Here is an 18,751-nt window from a genome sequence, read left to right as displayed (position 1 = left end):
GGCCTGCGAGACATTCAAGCGGCTACAAGAGAGCTCTTGTCTTGTCTCACACCTGAAACTCGGCTTGGTTATGCCAAGATGCGGAGGAGCGGGAAGTCGCTAGCTCCTCCACTTAGAGCCTATTCTCTAGCTGTATGCCAAATGGGATCATGCCTGAGTCAAATCACGTTTGCTGCTCTTTGAGGCACACGGTCTGTTTGCTTGAATGTTCTCCTTCTCTGAATAGCTTGTTGACGCTTTGAAGGGCCCTCTGTCTCTAGAACGATGGATTGAGCAAAGGTTTTTGTGTTTGACACTTCAAGTTAGGAGTCTCATAAAATGTGAAAGATGAGCAGTATCGTCAAGCTCACCTAGCAACCGATTCCATTAGCTATCCCTTGTCAATCGGAAACAGCCTTGCTGTCAAAGGTCAGTCATAAAAGTCCACTTTATGAAGGCATTCATCCAGATTATTTTATTCTGAGGGCGTTGAATCAATAGCAACTGGAATGTTTTGCCTCTCATCCAAACAGCTTTCATCAGTTTATGCTCAAAGACCAGATAGACCATTTGCACATCCTCTAAAGTAGAGGCATGCCCCAACCGAGAATGTTTTCGCTCATTTGCGATGCAAAAGAAAAGTCACATACAACAGTTGTTGAATTTGCCATTTGACATGTGACTAATGGTGTAGCAGTTCACCAGTTTTCATTCAGTGACAGTGCAAATGTGAGTGTCTCTTTATGGTTTTTACCTGACATCAGTAGCAATATAAGCAGTACAGAAAAAGGTTGGCTGGATATAATGATGAGTTTTGTGACTGTGTTCCAAGCCTATGTGGAAAACCTTAGCAACCAGCCACAACAGTGTGACAATATGCACAATATGATATTCCAATGTTATAAGTATACCTGTACATATATTCAAATATACTTTACAATTTTACTGCCGCATAGTGCGAGCTGTGGCTAAATATTGTGACAGTATCTCAATGGCAGTATAATAATTAATCTGTTCAGTGAATACCGCTGACATTGGTCATAATGTTGTACGCTTACTGTACTCCTACAACATACAGTGATGTTCCCTCCATGTATGCATAGATGAGTAGTGAGAAATGAGCATTGCATCTGTTCTTCTTCAGCAGTGGCATGGGAGCTCGGGACAAGCCTCTCTACCTCACTTGAAGTTGAAAGACCTCCACACGTGTGACTCCAGGGAGATTTCCAACCTAAAATCATCAATATATCTGCTTCGACACCGTTTTGCTTTTTTCTTCTTCTTCGTCTTCTACCGGATTTTAGAAATCCCAAAGACTGCTCCAGCATCTTCACCTATTCGCCAAGCACTTAGATCAGCCACATGCCCGAGGCACTTTTTTCTCTCGCACTCTGTCTCTCTCTTTCTCTCTCACTCTCTTGCTCTCTCTCATCAGTGAACTTTTCTTTTTTTTTTTTTTTTTTGCGGGGGCAGTGAGCTATGAGCTTCTGCCAGCATACTGGAGAGAAAGACAAAACAAATCTCATTTTGTTTTGAATTTTCTAGAGATGCTCTCCCTTTGCCTCCTCATCGGTGGAGTTGACATGCTCAAAGCATCCTCAAAGAGTAAGGCTCTCCAAATTAGTCGCCTCAACAGGGGGTGCATGTACTTCAGGACATTTTCAAGCTGGTCGCAAACACAAGACGTTTGCAAAACCCATCTTTGCTCCTAATGAAGGACTCTCTAATTTCCTTATTTCTCACAGAGATTGTAAATACCACCAAAAAACAGATCCTTCTTATGTGTGTATTTTCAGCAGCAGCCCCTTGCTGTCTTGAGTTTCTTTTCATTGAATTATGTGGTGAGGGAATACACACACTAAAAAAAACGTGTTACAAGCAAGAGAGGAGGAGGAGGAGACCCAAAAAAAAAACCAATCGCCATCTCCCTGAAGATCGTAGGTAGCGTCGACTCTCGTCACGCGACCTCAGGATGTTGCCGAAATACAGAGGTGGAAGATTTTAAACCCTTTTGATCCTCCTCCACCTTCCTTTTTTCCCAACACCACTTGTACAGGTGAATTAAACAAAAAAAGAAGCTAAATGTGAAATGTTAACTAAAGAAAACAAACAGTGGGGTTTTGAAGTTTTGACTAGTTTTATTAGGTGTTTTAGAATTGTGTTCAACTCATCTTTATTATCTTTTGTGAAGAATTTTAAATAAGATTTTTTGGTTTTCACTGTAGCAGGATTTAAGAGGAACGGACATCGGGGTATATAATTCAATTTTTTGTATAAAGCCTGCCAAATGTACTTCTTTGTCACCCCAGAGACCCATTTTGTTTTGATGAATATTGGTTTTACAAAAAAGCTCATTATATATCATTTAGTTAGAAGGTTTCACATTGGTTTATGAATAATAAAGAAGTAACATGCTGGCTTTTTTCATCAGGGTGTATCATTATTATTTTTATTATTATTATTTTCATCACTATATTATAAACGTGTTAGGTTTATAATAAATATAAATAAGTAACATGCTAGCTTTTTTCATCCGGGTGCATTATTATTATTATTATTACTACTAGTATTGTAATCATCATTATATCATAACACGGGTTTTAAAGTTATTTTCAGAAATTGTTGGTACAATACCACTGGACCAGCATTGGGTTCATTTTATGTCACAGATATTCCTTTGTTTTCTTTTTTGTCTGTAATAAAATGTCTAAAGTATTTGGGGCAACTCTGTTGGTGTCTTTGCATCCCAACATATACATTTCAAAAATTAGTGTACACAGCAACAGTTAGACTATGACCATTTTCTCAGTTGCTATGGTGCATTTCTTGAAAGATTCTCAAAATTTGCTCAGCAGTAAATGCAGTTCTTAAAACAATTTGTACAACTAACAAAATCTCACAGATCCCATGGATCCCTTGCAAATGTTTCTTTCTTTCTCATATTACTAAATTCATCTCTCAAAACCAAACATCTGTGTCATTGAACATGTCAGTAAGTCTTTGTGTTACTGTTTAGGGATGAGGCTGTCAAGTAGCTTAGTCATGCTGTCAATATTACAGTGAGTTTTGCTTGGATGTTCTGATGTAAAAGTGTGGCTTAAGATGACTATTTTTCTGAATTGTAACTTACATCTTCGTGTATGCGGAAGATTGCAAGAGTGGTCAGGATTCACACTGATACTTTTAGTTTGTCCTTCAATTTGATGACAAACCATCTCATAGTGAGGAAATGACAGCACTAAGTAAAAAACAAAAAGTACAAGTAAAAAATAAAAAGCAAAAGTACAAACATGAACATAGCGCTGTCTACCTGGGGGAAATTGTATGTTTGTTTGGTTTAAGATGTTATCTAACCAATATGACATAAGCAATTGATAATGTCAGAGACTCAAGACAGTTGTACACAATAATATCTGTAAAACCATTTGCATTTTGTTCAGATAAATGAGATATTTATTTTTCAAGTGGACAAATGACACTATGACATGAAAATTGAACAAGTTATTTTGACAATCTCAATTCTGATCAAGAAATGTACCAAAGCGACTGAAGGAAATTGTTAGTCGATTCTTACTGGCGTGGATGTGTGAATGTTTTGTCCCATGGATTGTTAGCTATAGTAAGATGGTGTAGCATTTTTGATGCAGTTTTGCTTCCAACCCATCAGAAATAATCAATATCATACCAAACAACATTTCTCTGCCCACTGGTCATTTTTGTTTTTGATTAAAGTGAGATGATGAAACTCGTAGTTAATGCAGCCTTTCACAGAACCACCTGAGGAGAAAAACATAAAACACTCACACACACATTGCCTTTTACTTTTGAATTTCACAGTTGGATTAAAAATCGAATAGAAATGTAATCTCTCTCGCTTGCTCACTCTCGTTCTCCCTCTCTGTTGATGATGGACAGGCAGTGCCCCCTACAGTTGATTTGAAAATAGCAAATAAATAAATAATGTTTGAGAAAATCAAGACAAAAATGTAAATTGTAATCGTATAAGTAGATGTAATGCATTATTTTTATATTCCATTATTTTTTTCACTTCTCTCGTAAATCATTTGCAACAGTTTTTCACGGGTTAGAAAAAAGTATCGCAAATATACTTAAAAGGGATATTCATGATTACAACTACTTTTCATTTTTTTATGGATGAAGTCGAATGTGCTTTAATGGCCAAAAAACAAAATGAGAAGGATAAAAATGTTTATATAGCGCACAGCACATAGTGAAATGACTGCACAAGGACAGCAAAATTGTCACGTTCTTCTATCGCCATCTACTGGTAAAATAGTGCGTAGCATGAAACGAACATTTAATTGGCCTGAAAGTGTTTGTGCCGTGAAAAAAAAGAGTTTCCTTTAAAACCCATATCGCCATCTGCCGGTAAACCAATGCGTGGCGTATAAGGAATGGCTGGATTTAGTTTAGAATGCTTTGGCACGACCTGCTGGTGAAATGGAGGCCAAACAATAGATACACGCTGGACTGGTTGCCATTCACGCTCACCCAAATAACGTCCGGTGGAGAACATGACTGGTGACGCACTGACTCCTCTGGAGTCGGAGAAACTTAGTCTATCTCAATTTTGACCTATAAAAAAGATACATTTCTTTGAAGCACTATAATTTAATTCCCTTTGGACCAAACAAAATGAATAAAATAGTTGTTTCAAAATAAAAATAGGTGCAAATGTATTAATTCAAGTATGGTTTCCTTGTAACAGTGCATTGGATATTATTGCACATTTAATATTTTTCTCCTGATTATGCCAATGTTGTAATTGTGGAGTGTGATAATCGTAATGCTAGTTACATTTCTATTAATTGCACAGCTCGATATGACCTGTCCAAATGCTGTTATCACTAATGTTTTCTCCCCCAGTCCCTTCCATGTTCACTAATATTCATATTTGAAGTGCGGTGTATCTTCAATGCCGAAATTCCAGTTTTCTATGCTGCTTTTCATTTGCTTTTATTAAATTATTGGCTCCTGCTACCAGTAACATACAAGCTTCAAACCTTTAACATTATAATTTATCAACTCTGATAATAGTCCTTGTTGTTCATATAGAGAGAATATTGCCTGTCCTTTGCCCTATCTTTCATCCTGTAGTAGCACTGCTTCCATCAGCCACCATCAAACCCTTTCATTTCCGCCTCAGGCGGATATGACGACTTCTTTTGATGGCAGTAGACATGCACAAACATGCAAGTAATAAGACAAGAAAGCTATTGTACCCTCCATATTTATATAGCCGCAATGTCTGTAAATGCTCAATAAAACACAAATGCTGGAAAAAAAAAAAAAAGCTTTATTGTCACATGTACCTGCCATGGTCACTGCCACACAACAGTTGGACTGAAACTGACATAGCCACTTTCAATTACATCTGATGAAATCATCAAAGGCAGTTTTGATGGGGGTTGCTTGCAGAAACCTTTCAGTCGACAGACAGTAATTTACAGTTTTTTTTGGGGGGGGGGATCATCCAATTTGCTTCGCCCTTCTGTCTATTGTGTTTATTATTATCCAGGGTCCAAAAATGAAGGCTGACAGTGTTTTTCTGTGTTCACATCAATGATCCACTTTCTTTTGTTTTGAACTAGATGAATATCTATGTTCAATGCTCATAAATATGCCTAGAATATCAGTCAGAAGTTCATTTATTTCAATAGTTCAATTCAAAAAGTGAAAATCATAATGTATATTATTCAGATTCATTAAAACAAATCTACAAAGGAATTTAAAAAGAAAATCAGGCCATTTACAACCCTAATTTCCATCCATTTTCTATACCACTTATCCTCACTAGAATTAGAATTAGAGTGCTGGAGTCAAGCACCTGGACTGGTCGTCTCTCAGTTTCAGTCTTAATTTCAGTATTTAAAATTACCTGAATTGTTTCTTATGCCATGTTTAATGATGGCGAAATGAAGCTTCAAATTTGCTTCATGAATCAGTTGTATTTTTAACATTTTTTACTAATTTTAGATGGCACTCTGTGTTCAACTTTGGACTGAAAGCATACTAACTTGCCATCTCCTAACCCCCTTTCTGCGGAATAAAAAAAATAAATAACTGGTTCATAAAGCAAATTTGAAGCTTCATTTCCATCACTAATAACAATTACAAATTAAAACTACTACAGTCGACACCTGCATACTTGGTGTAGTACTACTCCAGTTTCTTGGTAAATTGGTAGATTTGAGGATGTTTGTTAGCTGTAATCATATCATCAACAAAATCATGAAATATTTCATAGTATGTTGTGAATCTACCTAAGTTACACTTTTTGAATTAAACTACTGAAATAAACTAAACTTACCAATACATTTTATTTACTGAGCTGCACCTGTACTGTATTCTAACATTCAGTAGGTAATCATATGAGACTATGAGCAGAATGTTGTTTTCAAGCCACCTTGCTTTTCTTTGGGAGGTGGGCAAGAAAAACAAAAACATGTAATGAAAACCTGATCCCACTCGAAACCGTTGGGGCTCAGCTCAGTTGGGTTGTTCATCACACATTTAATGGTCCATGTGATTGAAAATACAAATACAACAGTGACAGTATGTGCAGCCACTACAGACTGACAGTGATGCAAGTCTTTGTAAAGCCTTAGATGCTCTTATCCAGCATCATCACTTGGGATGGGCATAATCCATTGATTGATTGTGGCAAATTATTATTTTCATTAGTCCACCGCTCAGCTGCAACCATTCTTTTTTTTTTATAGCGTTTGTCCTCGTAGTATCAGGCAGGCTGGACTGGGGTTTGGGTCCAACCTGGACTGGTTGCCAGTCAATCACATACAGACAAACAACCGTGAACACTCACATGCGCTCCTATGGACAATTTAGAGCAATGGTTCTTAACCTGGGTTCGATCGAAGCCCAGGGGTTCAGTGAGTCGGTCTCAGGCGTTCGGAAGAGCCTCCACTGTAGAGGTCGGAACACACCTGATTTATTGTGTAATTTTGTGACGACGCACATCTGAACTGGTCTCGCAAAGTCACACTGATTTGCAGGTATATAATTTGTTTTGAGTACATGCATTGTGTTGGTTATGTTCTTTGAGCAAGGTGATGTTCATGCATGGCTCATTTTGTGCACCAGTAATAAACATTGATGTCTAGAATTTGAAAAAAATATTTTTTTCATTAAAGAGGGGTTTGGTGAATGCACATATAAAACTGGTGGGGTTCAGTGCCTCCAATAAGGTTAAGAACCACTGACTTAGAGTCTTCACTGAACCTAACTAAAAGCCATCTCAGGGACATTAAAAAAAAAAGTAAACTATATATTTTTTTTTCATTTCATTTAGATGCCCATCCCTAGTGGTTTTGCCCTTTTCAAGAGAACCTTACAGTGAAGAAAGACAGCACAATATCAGCACACACGCACACACACACACACACATTTCATTTCACTGTATAGTTTGTGCTTCATGTACAAATGGATACAAAACTAAAAATATGGAAAAGTATCATCACAGAAATTATATTAGTAACGTTTAATTGTTGTCTAAGGGCTTTCTTTATGATTCTGATTAGTTGTATTCTATTCATACTAAGACTTTTTTGTGTGTTTTTAGTTTATCTAAAGAAAACATTCTAAACTAAATTATATTAGTAACGTTTAATTGTCGGCGAAGGGCTTTCTTTATGATTCTGATTAGCTGTATTATTCTACTCATACGAAGACTTTTTTGTGTGTTTTTAGTTTATCTAAAGGAAACATTCTGAACATGCTCTCATAAAGATGTTGTAGAAGGCCATATTAAAATGTTCAAGCGCTGTAGCGTTACAAACGCAGCTGACACGGCTACAGTTGGCCGTCATTTTACGGAGAAGAGAGGTAAAATACTGTTTTTTGCCTTCATTTTGTGGCAGTTGTACTAAATTTGTGTGAGAGCAGCAACACTGAAACATACGAGGATACATTTTTAGGCCACTACAATGAATACAATTAGTGATGCACATTTGAAGCAAGTTGTTTTAGCCGACACACACTTGGACCTCAAGTGATACATTCATGTAAACCCTCCTTGACCATGATTGCAAAGCTCTACAACAACAAAAAAAGCCAACTGCCACATAAATTACAAATGTTCAAGTAAACAAAATGTTGAGCCATGGGCTGTTGAGGGCCCTCATCCGGCATTACTCAGGTGCCTCAGATTCATCGCGCTTCTCCTCGGGGACGGCCAGGAATATCTTCTGACAAAACATCGTGAATATTTCTGAGGAGGGACAACGCATGGTTGTCATGAGTAAATAAGCTATAAGAAACTTTGGGATTGCTAAGTGCAAATAAGACGACTCAGTGTCACACAGCATTGAAATATTGCGTATACTTTTTCAAAGAGCTGTCACAGAATCGGGCTCAGTTCCGAGAAAAAAAATGTTAGTTCTCTATGAAGCTTTGGAAAGAAGAGCATTAGGGTTAAATGGACAGATTTACGCAACAAATTGAAGTCTTTAGTACTCGCGAGAGCAACCAAACCAAAGTTCAAGAAAGAAGAAACAATACTGAAGTCTTAAATCTTGATTGTCTCCCTTAGCAAGCAGAGGAAGTTCATTTTCATTGTGTTTCTAAACATATCATGGAATGCTTCATTGCATTTTGTCCTGATCTTAAAACACATATTGTGTTCATCTGAACTACGGTGTTAGTAGACGACACTCCGTGTTTGATGGTACCAATCTCCAAACCAAGTGAAATCTTCCCACAATCTCATAACAAAGTGTCACCGATGCCTCCCAATTTAGGGCTGGACAAATCTCATTGTTTTCATTTGATTCCAAAACAATACAAACTCACCAAGCACCTTCTTGACCACACGTGGCTTTTTCCACTTGTAGCCCAGCAGGTAGGCCGGGATCCCCGTGAGAATGATGCCGCAGCCTATCAGGCACTCGATGGGGGCCGCCCAGAAGGAAACGATGATCATGAAGATGCAGCCCAGGACAAAAGTCACAGGGATAAACAGCCAAATCTGTGCCAAGGGAACAAAAACACGTAAAGCCACTTGTTATGACCAAAAAAGCAAGAAACTATCTGTTTGAATTAAACAGTAACATGGCTCTCAGTAATCCCGCCATTTGAATGTCATTTTGCCTTCATGTGTGGTGGGCCTGAGGCGGCACGGCTGAATAGTAGTTGGCACGCCATTTCAAATGTGATTAGAGACGTTTGATGGATCAAATAGCCCTGAGCTATCGTGTATTTTACGACATTGCTGTTGAAAGTTTTAAAAGTACATTTTCCTACTTAACCGGTTCTTATTAAAAGGCCACATTACTTGTTTTGATTATCAATTCACCGCATGATCCCAATGTTAGGAGTTTTTGTTTTTAATCAATGAAAAATAAATATATTGAGTGGCTTGGTCATCAACAGTTCCCTCGCAAACAAGAGGACAAATGCACAACTCATTTCATGAAAAAATAGCCTGAAAGACAATTTGTCTGTGAGCAAAGATGAAAGTCAGCACAAAAACAAAGAGACAATACAAGCCAAAGGCAACTTGTGGCAAATATGCGGTCATTAAGAAAAAAAAGCGCTAGCTAGAGCACAAGTATTTGACAACCTCATACAAACACAGGGATGAGTGAACTATATTCATTTATATCACTGCAGGAAGGTTAGATTTAAATCATAGCGTATTTTGACCTGGTTTTGAACAAGTTGACTTCTCGGTTTTCATGTCACTCTGTCTGTTTGAAGTCTAGATGTCAAGTTGAGAGCGCTCTCACAACCACTGTACCTTTATTGGCCTTCTGAGGTTGGGCTTTCTAAGTCGGAGCCAGAGCATCCCAGCGATGGCCATGCCGACACAAAGCCAAGTGAAGAAGCTGAACAGGTTGATGACAGAAAAGATGTCCTGGGATATGGCGTAAAACATGGAGAGCAGACACTGGGAGTAGAGACAAAACATGGATCAGATCAGGTTAGTCTTGTAAAAGTGGACATAAGGAAGTGTTTGTTTGTTTGTTTTCTGTTTGGTTTGTTTGTTTGTCACACTGTCACAACTGCTCATCATCATAGAATTGTTATTGCTAATACAACTACTGCATCCGTATCCCTGCTGCAATTCCTCCATTCAGTCCTTCTCTCTACTGTCCCTGTCCTCGACCAGTATCTCAACTCAAGCTTTCGAAGCAGATGGCTGCCCCATACTGAGACTTGATTCTTTTCAAGGTTTCTTTATTTGAGGGAGTTTCTCCTCTTCACGCTGTTGCCCTGTGCTTGCTCAAGCAAGGTTCGGTTGGACTCTTACTGTGTGGGGAGCATGGTTGTGACCTGCGCCGCACCTGAAGCGCCTTGAGAAAGTCCCTGTTCTGCATATATACTTAAAGCTTTTATTTCAAAGTTAAATTGACAGAAGTGTATGTACAGTCACACATGATGACACTCAAATTGGGTGATATAGTTATAGCTTGCAGACTTTTAGGGCATTTAAGTAAAAACTGCATACAACAGGATCAGGGGGAATGCTTCATATAGGTATGGAATAATTACTACCGTATTTTCCGCCCTAAAAGGCGCACCGGGTTATAAGGCGCACCTTCAATGAACGGCCCATTTTAAAACTTTGTCCATATATAAGGCGCACCGGATTATAAGGCGCATAAAATAGAAGCTATACTGCATTAAACTGAGGTTGACTAGGGTTGCGGTATGCATCCACTAGCCAATAACCAACGAGCCCTCTGTCAACAATCGCGTTTCTCAAACGATCTCCTATAAAATGATCAGAACTGACTAAAGTTCGATCTAACGCATTGGTACTACTTACCTATGTTTCCCTTCCAAATCGATCCGTAGATTTACTCGAAACATTAACAGAGCAGCCTATTTTGACATGAAATAGCCTGGTACGTATAGCAGCTATCGCAATAGCATTAGCCATCCGCAAAGTCTCACGAGCCTCAGCTCGCAATCTCCCATGAGCCTCAGCAAAGTGTAAACAATCGCGTTTCTCAAACGATCTCCCATAAAATGATCGGAACTGACTAAAGTTCGATCTAACGCATTGGTACTACTTACCTATGTTTCCCTTCCATATCGATCCGTAGATTTACTCGAAACATTAACAGAGCAGCCTATTTTGACATGAAATAGCCTGGTACGTATAGCAGCTATCGCAATAGCATTAGCCATCCGCAAAGTCTCACGAGCCTCAGCTCGCAATCTCCCATGAGCCTCAGCAAAGTGTAAACAATCGCGTTTCTCAAACGATCTCCTATAAAATGATCAGAACTGACTAAAGTTCGATCTAACGCATTGGTACTACTTACCTATGTTTCCCTTCCATATCGATCCGTAGATTTACTCGAAACATTAACAGAGCAGCCTATTTTGACATGAAATAGCCTGGTACGTATAGCAGCTATCGCAATAGCATTAGCCATCCGCAAAGTCTCACGAGCCTCAGCTCGCAATCTCCCATGAGCCTCAGCAAAGTGTAAACAATCGCGTTTCTCAAACGATCTCCTATAAAATGATCGGAACTGACTAAAGTTCGATCTAACGCATTGGTACTACTTACCTATGTTTCCCTTCCATATCGATCCGTAGATTTACTCGAAACATTAACAGAGCAGCCTATTTTGACATGAAATAGCCTGGTACGTATAGCAGCTATCGCAATAGCATTAGCCATCCGCAAAGTCTCACGAGCCTCAGCTCGCAATCTCCCATGAGCCTCAGCAAAGTGTAAACAATCGCGTTTCTCAAACGATCTCCTATAAAATGATCAGAACTGACTAAAGTTCGATCTAACGCATTGGTACTACTTACCTATGTTTCCCTTCCATATCGATCCGTAGATTTACTCGAAACATTAACAGAGCAGCCTATTTTGACATGAAATAGCCTGGTACGTATAGCAGCTATCGCAATAGCATTAGCCATCCGCAAAGTCCCACGAGCCTCAGCTCGCAATCTCCCATGAGCCTCAGCAAAGTGTAAACAATCGCGTTTCTCAAACGATCTCCTATAAAATGATCGGAACTGACTAAAGTTCGATCTAACGCATTGGTACTACTTACCTATGTTTCCCTTCCATATCGATACGTAGATTTACTCGAAACATTAACAGAGCAGCCTATTTTGACATGAAATAGCCTGGTACGTATAGCAGCTATCGCAATAGCATTAGCCATCCGCAAAGTCTCACGAGCCTCAGCTCGCAATCTCCCATGAGCCTCAGCAAAGTGTAAACAATCGCGTTTCTCAAACGATCTCCTATAAAATGATCGGAACTGACTAAAGTTCGATCTAACGCATTGGTACTACTTACCTATGTTTCCCTTCCATATCGATCCGTAGATTTACTCGAAACATTAACAGAGCAGCCTATTTTTAAATGAAATAGCCTCGCGGGTACAACAGCTATTCGGTGACGCCCCCTGACTACAGTTGCCGTAATGTTTGGAAGCGATGCGACCTTGTAATTTACTAGTCATACTAAAACGTACTGAAACATTTTGGCAGAGCACTGTGTACAACCAGTATGGATCAACAAATTCATCAATTGATCCATATATAAGGCGCACTGGCCTATAAGGCGCACTGTCGGGTTTTGAGAAAATTTTATGTTTTTAGGTGCGCCTTTTAGGGCGGAAAATACGGTAACATGTATAAAATAGTGAAACATTTTATATTTCAGAACAAATCTGACGAATCCAAAGAAACTAATTTCACTCATTGGCCTGCCAAAGGAATTATGTTTGGAATGGATGGATGGACTACCACTTATAGCGGCAGCCAAACGGGGCAGTTTGAGGGGAGCGGACAGCACCTTTTAGTTTTTTATTTTATGTAAAGGCAGTAAATAAAAGGCAGTAAGCAAACCACAGTGACTTGACAGGACAATCACATGACATCATATCCACAAATACGTTAGAGCCCAGTCATCCATTGAGACTCTGGAAGTGTCTATTTTGTACTGAATCCTAAAATGAACAGAGCCAGTGCAGTGACAACAGAACGAGGGTCCCGTGGCTAAACCTACATTTTGACGATGTGTGTATGTTTCCAGAGCAGGTGTTTGGCCTTTACCCTTCGACCTTTCCATGGGCCAAATTCCACATAATTGGGATTGTTATGACTTGAAAAGCACATAAGCAGTGCTGTTATCCTAGCTGTTCTTACTGTGAAGATGAGGGATGGCACCGGTGTGAAAAGGTCTGTGTGAACCAGTCCCAGAGCGGCAGGAAGCTGACCCTCGCGGGCTCCGGCGTAGAACAAACTGGAACAAATGGTATGGGTTACATTTATTTATTTTCTAACATGATCCGTTGGGCCTATATCAAGTGTGCTAGCACTAATAGTCAGGCAGTTGATAGAAGCATTTGATTGCACATCACATGAAGTTTTGGGCACTTTCAGACAACTTTCCATGAAGGCTTTGCTCTCAAATAATAATAACAACAATAATACTAATGAATTCAAAAGCACATTTTCATTTTACCGTGCTGAAGTAAACAGGGATCCATTTACGGCTCCAAAACAAGATAGTCCCACAAACACTGGAATGAGCCAAGACATCACACCTAGATGGTACTCTCCAAAACTCTGCATACAGCCACAGCACACAGGTTACGTATATTTTCAACATGCCGACAGCAGTTATGTGAATTCAGAGCAACGAGGCAACAGTTATTGTATGGGCAAGAACTCACCACGGCGACTGCTTCCGACTCAACCATGTCTTGAGGGGAAATGGTTGTGAAGTAGGCCAAGTTGGTCAGGATGTAGACAACCGTGACAATGGGCATGGAGATGATGATTGACAGGGGCAGGTTTCTAGGTTGAAGAAGAGACAGTGTTCATATCTTAACAGCACACACGAAAAATAAAATGCCAATTATGACAACAAGAAGGTGCAATCCTGCATCGAGTAAAGTTATTATAGTCTGAGAAAAAGTCAGATAGTTGAAGAAAAGTCCAAAATATTGTGAGAATAAAATCAGAATTTATAATGTAAGATAAGAAAACAAAAAAGGTTATCAAGATGGGTGTGATGTTTTTTTTTTTTTTTTAAATTGTAAAAAAATCCAGTTCTTGCATAATGGGCATAATAAACCTGAATTTACACATTTGTAACCTGAGAAAAAAAGTTGTTTTTTAAAAGTCAGTTTGCTCTGGAAAGTCAATATTTCTTTAGAACACAGTTAAAGGATGAGGAAATAATGTCGGATTCTTTTCACGAACGTCCTAATCTTACTTTATGATAATCAAGCAGTAACAAGATAAGAAATGCCAATTTTTCATGTACATTTGACATTAAGTATAATATTTTGTTTGTTTATGCAACAATTTACATTGTGCATCATGCAGATAAGAAATGACAAGCATGCTCTTTCAGCTCTAAGTGAAGTCATGCTATTGGCAAATACTAACAGGAAAACCCTCCTCAAAACAACCTCCATCACATTTAAGTCACCTCTCTGGATTGATCATCTCCTCGGTTACGTAATTCAGGTAATTCCTGAGAAGACAACAAAGAAAACACATTCTTTTCAATTTAAAGCATTCATTTTTTATTAATTTTTTTTGATGCTCGAATTTGATGGATATCGTCAGGAAAGTTAACCAAACGTTGATTGTTTTGTGTAATCCATAAAACTAAAAGTATCGATCAGAGCTGGTCACCATTCTCTTTGTACAGATAGATTAGCGCAGGTGCACCGAACACTGTGGCCAGTGAATGCACACAGGCAAGACACTAAGTGGAACTCTTTCCATTTCTAATCAGTAATTCTGTCACAAAATAACTCACCAGCCTCCAAAAGCAAACAAACCACTGTACAGGGCCAAGACTATATTGTCAACACCCATTTTGCTGCCTTCAAAGGCGTTTTCGGGCATCAGGTAGGGAACATCACCTGCACACACACACACACACACACACACACACACACACACACACACACACACACACACACACACACACACACACACACACAGAAGATGAAGATGTTTGTATTTGATTCAGTGTGAATCTCCATTAAGGGTTATACAGATTAATCAACTAGTAGATACTGTACATAAAATCATCCTGTGAAGGATGATAGATTGTTGATTCTTATGTGGGCATCTCATTTTGTGAGCCATCTGTTGGTGTGTGCCCATTCTGGTTATCATTAACCTAAAGCATACGCAATGTAAAGGCAATACGTGTACGTTTGGTTCCAATTCCCGCCTAAACCTCCCTGCTTCAGATGGTAATGAGGACGACAGCGCACGTGCATGACCATCACATTCTGTCCTTTCTTTTGGGTTCTCTGAAAGGCCTCAGTGTGTGCATGCGACAGCAGCCGGCAAGCTTCGCTGAGTTGTCACCATAGCAACACAGTGTAGAGCACATTACTTGTGGGTGTGGCCTTGGAAATAAGGGCGAGCGAGGAGCAGATGTAGTGAGGCCAGAGCGGCGCCCATGCCGTTTGCCTGCCTCGTGCTGTGGATTATTCTTTTATGAATGGGGCTTAAATCGACTTAATATTACCATAATAGTAGTTATAAATGACATATTCACTCCACAGGAGAAAGCTTTATACTTAATAATCAACTTCATTTTGTCTCTTGGAGACAATAGAAGTAGCCATGGAGAAGTCAACATCTGCTCTGTTGACATTAATGGCGTCTTGTTTTTAAGCATGGTTCATTGTTAAAGTTATATGTCATCCTTTTTGCAACCAGCGTTTATAAATAAAACGATTAATTGCTCATTCATTGCTCAGTCATTCAATCGTGAATTCAGCACTGCTCATCCAAGCAGCACTCATCACCATGCACATGAGCACACGCTGACTCGTGGCTGTGGTCAAACGAGATTAGTCCCCATCATGGCCTTGCATCATCATCACTGTCCGCCTTCCTTCCACGTTCACAAAAACATGTATTTTAGGTCTCTGTACTTCCTGCTTAGTACAATACGGTGACAATCATGGTAAAAGGAGCAGCACAGTGTACACAAGAAATTGAGTAACAAGCAGTCTTCCTACAAACCTTTTTTTTACTTTTATTGGTAGTTATCTTCTTTGTAAACTGCACTTGCATTAATGGTTAAGCATGATATAATTCACCTATTAAATGTTACTTTAAATAGTAAAATCCGTGTTCTGCTATACCTGTAAATAATGTGACTAAGGCTAATTGTTGTTCTGGGACTCACCTCTGAAGATTTGTATGAAGCCAAAGAGGATGATGATTATCAATGCGAGCAGCTTGGAGATAGTGAACAAGTCTTGGACCTTGGTGGCGGCTTTCACACTGATGCAGTTGACAAAGGTCAGGGCGGCTGCAAGAGGTGGAGAAGCGATGAGAGACCGTCGGTGCTACAGTTACAACTAGTTATTATAACATGCTTCTATTGAGTTTTTATTTCACTTTTTACTTGACTCCCTATATTTATACTTCCTACCCCTTACTTTGTCAAATAGGCAGCCGTGGTTGAGCTCTTAAATGATAAAGCTCTTGAGGTCTTATAAGGCAGAAAAACAATCTGACAAACAAAACGGACTAATACGATACATACGCAAAATCATATTTTTTTCTTCAATCATTATCATTAGTTCATTTTGTATTTTTTTTCTCCTTCACTTCATAACATAAGCAAAACTTTAAATGGCATACTGCAGAAAGGTGTTTTTTTACTTTGCCAAATTATTCAAATAGCTATTGTTAATCCATAGTGGGGATGAATGAGGGAAAAAAAAATATATATATATATATATATATATATATTTTTTTTTACTTTTACTTACTTTTACTTCTACTTTACCAGCCTTTTTTACACAGGTATTGAACAGTGTGTAAGTACTCTTGCTTCCCTATGCTCGCTAAAGTACTCACTGAGACAGAGGCAGGCGAGGAGCTTGGCTGCACTGTCAGGCACACTACAGCTGGGGTAGATGGGTTTAAGGAGGTACGTGGCAAACACCAGCGACACCACATACTGCGATGATGGCCGGATGATGAGCATCTCCACCCACAGTTTTAGGAAGGCGGCCAGCTCGCCGTACACCTCCAGGATGTAAGTGTAGTCGCCACCGGACTTGGTGATGGTGGTGCCGAGCTCGGCGTAGCAAAGCGCCCCCATGGTGGAGATCACCCCGCAGACGGACCAGATGATCAAAGAGAGTCCGGCCGAGCCTGTTTCTTTCACAACGCCCGTTGGCGTGACAAAGATGCCCGAGCCGATGATGGTGCCAATGATCATGCCCACGCCGTTGAAGAGTGTGATGCTGCGCTTGAGTTCAATCTTATGCCCTTTGCCGGGCGGTGGATCGGATGGGCTTGAAGGGCCAGCGACCATGGGGGTGGACGGAGAAACTTTTTCAATGATCTCGCCATCTTGGGCTGGGTCTGCTTCTGGTTATGTGAAAATATGAAGAACCAAGATTAGAAGATGGTACCAACTACCTTGACTAGCAAAAGCATTAGTAACAAGGGCAGGGGACAGATGATGCTGTTTTTTTCTTTCTAATCTGTATTTCATACTTCATACAGAGCAGTGATTCCATTGGAGGTATACAATAGTAGTTCTATATAAAAAGCTTTTTGGGGTGATTTTTAGTAGACACTGCTATGTGCCTTGTAACAGAAAGACCTACAGTATTTCCCACGTTATATAAACCTAAATTTAATGTTGTTTGCGTGCTCTGTGTTAAATGTCCAACATCACACATTTGTTCATATAAGCACTGTGCATAAAAATTGGGAAGACCTGTATGATCTGCGATCACTGTTTCTCTTTAAGAATCATCTTGTGAACAAACATGGAATCGTTGTGACCCAACTAATGGCCCTCACAAATGATTCGAAGCATCTTTTGCGTACATATTTACAGATCGGGAAACAACACTGGTCATCATATAAATATTGTGTGTATTAAAAGGATCTCAGAGGAGGAACAAAGTGGAGTTCAGTTGAATGCAAATGAAGCACACGTTTGCACACAGCATTCACCTGTCACCTCAAATATGCACATACCTCCCTGAGGCAAAAACCTCTCCTTGCAACGTTGCGTCAGCTGGCATGTATTCATGCTGGCATGTATTCATGCAGCCCTGCGCCGTGTGAAGGAGTGTATTTTGTGTTATGGTGTGTGTGTATTTACCTCCCATCTTCTCCTTGGCGACGGTCTCCCGGCTGCTCCTTAATTTCAGCTCTGGCTCAGCCATTATTTCTTCTTAATATGGGTCCCCTTGTTTTATATTGATGCCCTTTCGTTCCTTCTTGCTTTGGCGTCCTCTTCCGCCTCCTGTCTGGCTTTCCTCCCTCTCTGTCACATATACGCCTACAAGCACACGCTCTCCACAGTGCTCTCTCCCTCCCTTGTTTGTTGTCGCTCACTCATGTGAACATACAATGCACATCACTCTAGCTAACTAGACTCCATCTGACCCTGATCCTCTCTGCGTCTCCCTCTCACCCCCCTGCACTCCACCTTGTGATGCTGTGGTAGCACACAATCCCACTAAATGTTGGGGGAGGGCATGGATATTGAGGGTGGGGGTAGGTTGGGTGTGTGGAGCAGGGTTACTAGCAGGCACGTGACGCTTTAATCTATTTGTGTGCTTTGCTCGATAATCCAGACGCTCACAGTCTGTGTGTGTGTGTGTGCGTGTGCGTGTGCGTGTGTTTGTGTGTGTTACAGCCACACTTTTGCGGCCTTGCATCTTTGCAGATTCAAACCTTGAATATGCATGTCATCTCTTTTTCATATTTTGTTTTGTGCTCTTGTTTTACC

The 18,751-nt window shown here is 39.8% G+C and overlaps 2 protein-coding genes across 4 annotated transcripts in view; one reads left to right on the top strand and one right to left on the bottom strand.

Moving 5' to 3' along the window:
• The window catches only part of LOC119119583 (TOX high mobility group box family member 2-like), an 81,350-nt gene extending 76,667 nt beyond the window's left edge, over positions 1-4,683 (top strand). For all 3 annotated transcript variants that reach the window (XM_037246007.1, XM_037246005.1, XM_037246008.1), the window contains one exon: positions 1,124-4,683. In XM_037246007.1, the coding sequence (XP_037101902.1) occupies positions 1,124-1,166 (43 nt within the window). In that variant the 3' untranslated portion in view covers positions 1,167-4,683. The remainder of the gene's footprint in view (positions 1-1,123) is intronic.
• A 600-nt stretch (positions 4,684-5,283) lies between these two features.
• LOC119119582 (large neutral amino acids transporter small subunit 1-like) lies at positions 5,284-18,485 on the bottom strand. Its single transcript, XM_037246004.1, has 11 exons — positions 18,119-18,485; positions 16,852-17,370; positions 16,172-16,297; positions 14,777-14,882; positions 14,441-14,485; positions 13,677-13,800; positions 13,466-13,569; positions 13,147-13,243; positions 9,755-9,904; positions 8,809-8,983; positions 5,284-8,227 (listed from the first exon to the last, which is right to left on the bottom strand). Exons 1-11 carry the CDS (start codon positions 18,180-18,182, stop codon positions 8,148-8,150), a joined length of 1,590 nt encoding a protein of 529 aa, XP_037101899.1. The 5' UTR covers positions 18,183-18,485; the 3' UTR covers positions 5,284-8,147.
• Positions 18,486-18,751: the final 266 nt, after the last annotated feature.

Source organism: Syngnathus acus, chromosome 2 (genome assembly GCF_901709675.1).
Source record: "Syngnathus acus chromosome 2, fSynAcu1.2, whole genome shotgun sequence".
NCBI lineage: Eukaryota > Metazoa > Chordata > Actinopteri > Syngnathiformes > Syngnathidae > Syngnathus > Syngnathus acus.
The sequence above is the reverse complement of the archived record's forward strand: the minus strand, read 5'-3'. Positions and strand labels throughout refer to the sequence as shown.